Here is a 6,432-nt window from a genome sequence, read left to right on the forward strand (position 1 = left end):
GGTTCGCTGCTGTAACTCCAGTGCTTGGCTCATAGGAGATTCTGTGTCACTTACTCTCACATAGGAGAAATTTGTTTTAAGGGAACAATAGAAGTGGTGGAGTCTAGATTTGAATTCCAGAAGTCTGATTCCTGAGCCTATATCCTGAACCATTATTTGTGTTGTTCCCACCCTATAAGTAATGTAACTCTGTCTTGCACATATAGCCTTCCTCTGACTCTGTTAGATGCTGCATCTCTGTACTCTTGTCTTCTCCACATGGAGCATTGACTGGGCCCGAGTGTGTGCGGCCATCTCCAACTCAGGCCAGACTGGGTGTGATTAGCAGAAGGCCAAGTGCCTCTATGGCCAGCAGGTGGTGCTGTTGGGAAGAGAAGAGAAAAGGGGTTCCCAGCGGCTTCTAATGGAGGGAGGACAGGTTATGAGGCTGGCTTGGGAACCGGGTGATGAGGGAGGTTGAGTTGAGAAGGCCCTGCCAGCTGACCACCTCCTTTCTTTCAACCATTTTAAGATGTGAGGCAGGTGTCCGTAGGAGAGAAGGAGAGCAGGAGTGGACAAGTCCAGATCTGCTGTCGAATGGGGGTGGTGGCCCCCACGATACCACTTCTCCTGGTCAAGACCTGCCAGTTCATGCTGAAACAGGCCTAAGCTGGGAACCTGCTCATTGATCTAGTATTTGATCACCCCTCACCAGCCCCTGCTGCCCGCACCCCTGCTCATGGAGAATGTGGCTATGGAGGGGGCAGGCAGTGGGAACTAGGCCTCCTGGGTTTACAGTTTTCAAGAAAAATCCCTTGGGCTATAAGTTCCTCCAGCATGGAGGGCCTCATCTGCTTTCCCTCTGTGCTCCCCCACCTGGAACAAAGCATCATGTCTTATACACACAGGTGCTTAGGGCAACAAACCATCCCAGTTTGTCGGGGACTGAGGGAGTTCCCAGGATTCAGAACTTTCAGCGCAAAAATTGGGACAGTTCCAGGCAAATCAAGATGAGCTGGTTACCCTATCAATAAAAGAGATTGTCCAGGTGGTCTAGAAGCCAGCACCCCCCTTTGTCTCTGCTCAGGGGGCATGCTGGTGGCCAGCCGTGCAGGTGTCTCAGACCTCAGTGTGATGGGCCCTGTGAAGTCAGGCAAGAACACAGCCAGCCCCAGGAGCTGTCATCTGGGCTCTCATGCTGACAGGAGACATGTGTCATTCAAATACAGGCAGCTGGTAGAGGGCTGCAGACCCCTGGGGCCACTGCAGCACAGAGCCCAAGCTTCAGTACTTAGGAGCTAGGCTGAAACCATGGAGGGCTTCCTGGAAGTCAGGTTGAAACCCCTGGTTTGTCTGAGACAAACAGGGGAGAGCCCTGGGTGGAAGAGAGGAAGGTGCAGGCAGAAAGGAATCTGCGATGGGTCGTCAGGTGGAAGAACAGGCGGATCACTTTGGTACAGAAGAGAAAGGGTGTCTGGATGGTAAAGAAATGAGATGTAAAAGGGAGCAAGCACACTAAACCCAGCTGGGAAGAACGAGATTAGAAAGCAGTGAGGAATTACTGTAGGGTGCTTCTCAGGGCTGAAGCATTTGTGGGTCCAAAAACATTAAGAAAACCCCAAATCTGGGGGAGCCTCTTCCCATGACTTACCTGTCTTCCTCCTTTCTTTTAGTTTCAAGCCATGGTCACACATTCTGCTGGTCCCCAGAAGTTTGGGCCCCCCGAAGAGCCTCCCAGCAGTGTTCTGGAAGCCAGGGAAACTTCCTGTCTCCTGAGCTTGTGGTCAGGTCTTCTGAATCTCCCTTCGCGGGAGGCTCCCTGCCCCTGGGTCCCATTTCCACGTACAAGTTACAGTTAGAGGAGTCACAGTATTTGATGGATTGGGAGGAGCTGGTTGTCATCTACTGGCTTGCAAACCTCCAGTTCATGGGACACAGTGCATCTAAAGGCAGCTCCTGTCACAGTCCAATAGATCTCATTATAAGAAAGTTCTTAAACTGAGCCCAATTTCATGATTTCTGCCCATGGGTCCTAACTTTGTTCTTTGGCACTTCACAAAAATCTCACTCCTCCCTCATAAAAGCAAGTAAAATATTTGAGTTCAGCTGTCCCACTCCCTTGGGTATTTTCTTTTGTAGACTAAATATTTTTCAACACTTCCTGATGTGAAAGTCTTTCAGGCCACTGCTCTGCTTGCCCACCTCCTGGCACTGTCGCAGGCTTCCAGAGTCTGGCTTGGCATAGTAGTTTCTCCGTAAATATTTTGAGTGATTGAGTGAATCCACAGCTCCTCCTGTGAATTCCTGTCTGTTTGTATTTTTTCCTCTTGGCATGTGGGGCCCACAGATCCACTATTGTCTCATGTTGAGTTAACTGTTAGCTAGAACCCCTAACATCCAGGGCTCTCCTTGGTAAGGCCCCTCCCTACTTCCTGAAAGGCTCGGCACAGAAGCGGCAGCTGGGGAAGTCTGAATGCTGTGTCCTAGCTGTCCCTGTGGCCTCTGTGGCCGTGGACCTGGTCTGTGTCTTAAGAGACCAGGCTGCAGCAGCAGTGGCCCAGGCAGTGGCTGGGGCAGACCTCTGTGAGGATGAGGAGGTGTGGAGGTTCCTATGACAGAGCTAGATGAAGGCCTGCTGGCCGCTTGGCGTTTGCTCTCCTATCTGCAATCTGCAGACTTGTCCCCTTCCTAACCGTAGAGGCCTCCCCTGCAATCAGCAGATTTCCCCTCTCTCTGATAAGTCTGGACTCTCCCTGTTCATTAGCCTTGTGCTTCCTTTAATGCCTGGGTGTCTGATCTTGGACTCCAATCTGTGCATGCCTTTGATGCTGGAGAACAAAGATGTTTCTTGGACTTGAGCCAAGCTGGAGAAGTGTCTGTGAACAGAAGCTTCACTGATAGGAAGGCCTCTCTGGCACATCTCCGCAGGATGGAGCTCCGGGAGCTGCTGGCCCTGGGGAGCAGCTGGTTTATTCCAAGGTTGGAAAATGGATGAGAAAACCTATTTTGACTAGGCAAGGAGGCAAGAGAACTGTGATTCAGGCATCTGAAGATGTTCAGGGACTTGAGATATCCAGGAGGTTTTCAGAAAGGTATCCTTGGTGCATGTGGCCTGCAGAAGAGACAGCTCGTAGCTGTGCACAGGGATACTGACTGCCTGGTTCACCACTGTCTCTCCAGTACCTGGCATGGTGCCTGACACCTGGTAGGTGTCAGAGAGCATGTTTTAGGTGGATAAATGAATGAATGAGTTTCTGGAAATCTCTTCTGTATGCCACAGCACTTTCATTACAAAAGTGAGAGCTCCATTCTGGAGTCAGAGGGACTTGGTTTAGCATCCTGACTTCACCACTTACTGGCTTTAGGACAAGTTCCTAAGCAAATGGGCAGCACAGGAACTCCCCAAGGCTGCTGTTAGAATCCCCATAGAGAACGTGCATGGAGTTCAGGGCCTGGTCCATGTCACCCACAGACTCAGTGACCCTCAGTTTAGCCAAATGACTGAGACAAAGAGCTCTACATGCCCTACAAGGAGGGGCTGTCCCGGCCCTCCACCTCTTCCTCATGAGGATTGAGGAGGGAGGGGGACCTGTAGAATGGGTAAGAAGCTACATCCCCCCTAGGAAGCTGGTCCTTGGCATAGCTTCCTTTGGGCTCAGGTTGGAGCTCAGGGCATTGCCGAGGGAGCAGCCTGTGGCTATTTCATGTCAGTACAGTGCCCTCTCCACCCGTTCACAAACCCCAGTGGCCACTGCCTGTGTTTCCTCCATGGGTGGGGGGCAGCAGGCCAGTTACCCAGGCCCCAGGCCTACCTGAAACCTGGCCAGATGGCAGGGCAGACAGTTTTGGTCCTCGAGTCTGCATTCATCTCAGAGGCATGCTTCGCTCTCTCCTTTGACACAGATGCTATGTTTGTAGGTGTTATGAATTGATTTGGGATCCCTCTTCCACACATCTCCCCTCCTTTCCATTTCAGCCTTTCCCTTTGGAGAGCAAGGATGAGAGAGGAAAGATGCTGTAGTAGAAAGAACCTGGACCTGAGGTTTTGAGTGTGGGCAGGTCCTAGCCCCTTGCTGGATTTTCTCATGTGTGAAGTGCACAAGTGGGTGAACCTAGGATATGTTGTGGGTGGGGTGGTCTCAGTGACCTTCAGGAAGCCTCTCTCAGAACTGCTGTTTTATGCACTGGTGAGGTCTGTGTTTTATTCCTGTTTCAGATTACTCCCCTCCCCCACCAAAGGAGGAGACAGTTGTCACAAGGACAATGAGGGGTTTGATGGTGGAGAAAAGAGAGCACACGTCAAGTCAGATATCAGCCTTAGGATCAGCTTTATTATGTATTTTACCTTCACCAGGGAGAAGAAGGCAAGGAAGCTGGAGAACAGACCAGCCTGCATCACACAGACACAAATCACATCTCTAAAGAGTGTACATGGTGAGAACTAAGGGCCCACATTAGACCAGCTATGAAGCACAGAGATTGACAAGGGCACCAAACATCCATATTATCTTTCCCTTCTGGTTGTTTGGATTCAATCATTTACATACTTTCGGTTCATTTTAAAAAAGCACAACCAACATTTCAATGTTCAATAATTTGCTGTTCTTTTTAGTGTACAGAGACAAAATCACCCAATTTTTGATTTTTGAAACATCGCAAGCCGCTTTGTCTCAACACCTGTGGTGGTGGTGGTGGTAGAGGTGGTTGTGGTGGTGATAAGTGGAAAGTCCATCAGAATTCCATTTGTTTTGAGGCTTATTTGAGAGCCTGAAACTCTGAAAGATGAATGAAGGCATCCTTGGCTGTTACACACCCAGAGCTGGGTGAATTTTTGCACCAAGGAAGCTGTGCTAGGCTTCTGTGGTCTTCCCTGACAACCACACCATTCCTACATTTGAGACCTTCCATCAGACTGCTGAGAACAACGCTTATTCACAGAGGGTGATGAAATACAGAAAGAACTGTCTTCAGAGACACAGACCAAGTCCTGGAATGCTAAGGAAGCCAGGAGGCAAGAAGGTACATTGCACACAGAGGTACCCACAGAAGAAGGTCACCAGAGCATGGGCTGGGGTCAGGGTTTCATCTGCTGGCCATCTTCTTGAACCCAGATGACATATGAGCAGCTACTTTCCCTTGCCAGGGGATGAGCACTTCTCCTGGACTTTCTGTGGGCAAACCTCCACACATTTTGTCTGGAATAGCTCCTGGCATGGCTCTGCACACTGAGGTGGACACTGGTCTTGGCATGGAGGTAGGCATGGATCTTGGCCTTGCTGTGGGCATTTTTCTTGACTTGATTCCTGACACTGAGAAAGACATACCTCCTGGGCCTGCACTAGACACTTATCTTGGCAGGGGTGCTGGCATGTGGGGAGGCACACCTCCTCAGCCTTTGCTTGGCACGGCTCCTGGGTCTTTGGGAGGCATGGAGGGGGCACACAGGGCTGCTTGCACTGCTGCTCACTGAAGGACATCCTAGGGTGATTTGCAGAGCCTGAAAAAAACACAAGATTCGAAATTATCTGCATTAAAAATATCAGCATGGGAACTGGGGAATGAAGGGTTGAGAAAGAGGAATGAGGAGTGGATGGAAGAACTAATGGAGTGGAATGAGGAGTGGAAGTAAGAACTAATTTCTTGGCTGCTTTTTATCTCTTTCTCTTTTCTATCCTGGCTGCAGCTCCCCGTGGCACCTGTCTCCAAAGTGGGAGTGTTCTCATGGCCTCTGTCTAGACATCCATAGCTCCAAACCCCAGTCCTACCACACGTTTTTTTCCCTTCTCTTCTAGTCTATGAATCCTTTTGAAAATCAGGTGCAAGCTACTAGACTAGATAGACAACTTCTAGTCTGGATAGAATATACAGGATAGTTTGTGAGGCCCAAGAAATGGCAAACCACTTAAAAAATCAATAGAAAGTACAGTCCATAAGAGGAACAGAACAGTGGCCGCCTAAAGACAGAGTAACAGGGAGAGAGAGGGCACAGATGCCCCACTTACCTGATCTTCAATAAGACTCAACAAAGGCTGTGGACTGTGAAGCCCAGCAAGGTGGGACTTTTATATGGTGCTTAGTCCAGCCTCCCACGGGACTGACTGGCCACATGGGCTGTGGTACTAATTGTGGAGTCACCATAACAAGCTTCCTCTGAAATTGCTGATGGTTTGAGTCACTGCTTGGGATGCCTGTTAATCAGACTGCATTTTGGCCTGTGGGTCCTCACCAGACCTCAGCAGGGAGGGGCTTCTCTCAGATCTCTCTCATCAGAGGCAGCAGGAGAAGAATGTTCATAAAGTGTTATCTCAGTCTGTTCAACCAGGATTCCTTGTCTGCCCAAACTGGTACAGGATGTGGTGAGAGATAAGATCCACCTTGCTCATCTCATCTTCACCAATGGGAAGATTTTATGCCTAAGGCCTGGGGCCTCTCTGGGTCAAGGGCTTGTATGGC

The 6,432-nt window shown here is 49.9% G+C and overlaps 1 protein-coding gene across 1 annotated transcript; it reads right to left on the minus strand.

Annotated features, from left to right (window-relative positions):
• Window positions 1-4,290: 4,290 nt before the first annotated feature.
• Window positions 4,291-6,133, minus strand: PRR9 (proline rich 9). The gene is made up of 2 exons (XM_004026717.4): window positions 5,982-6,133; window positions 4,291-5,476 (listed from the first exon to the last, which is right to left on the minus strand). The coding sequence occupies exon 2, from the start codon at window positions 5,454-5,456 to the stop codon at window positions 5,106-5,108; it is 351 nt and encodes a 116-aa protein (XP_004026766.1). The 5' UTR covers window positions 5,457-5,476; window positions 5,982-6,133; the 3' UTR covers window positions 4,291-5,105.
• Window positions 6,134-6,432: the final 299 nt, after the last annotated feature.

This window comes from Gorilla gorilla, chromosome 1 (genome assembly GCF_029281585.2).
Source record: "Gorilla gorilla gorilla isolate KB3781 chromosome 1, NHGRI_mGorGor1-v2.1_pri, whole genome shotgun sequence".
Lineage (NCBI taxonomy): Eukaryota > Metazoa > Chordata > Mammalia > Primates > Hominidae > Gorilla > Gorilla gorilla.

Bases quoted from the DNA above. Each gene is read 5' to 3' on its own strand.
- PRR9 (XM_004026717.4), bottom strand. From the start codon at position 5,456: ATGTCCTTCAGTGAGCAGCAGTGCAAGCAGCCCTGTGTGCCCCCTCCA.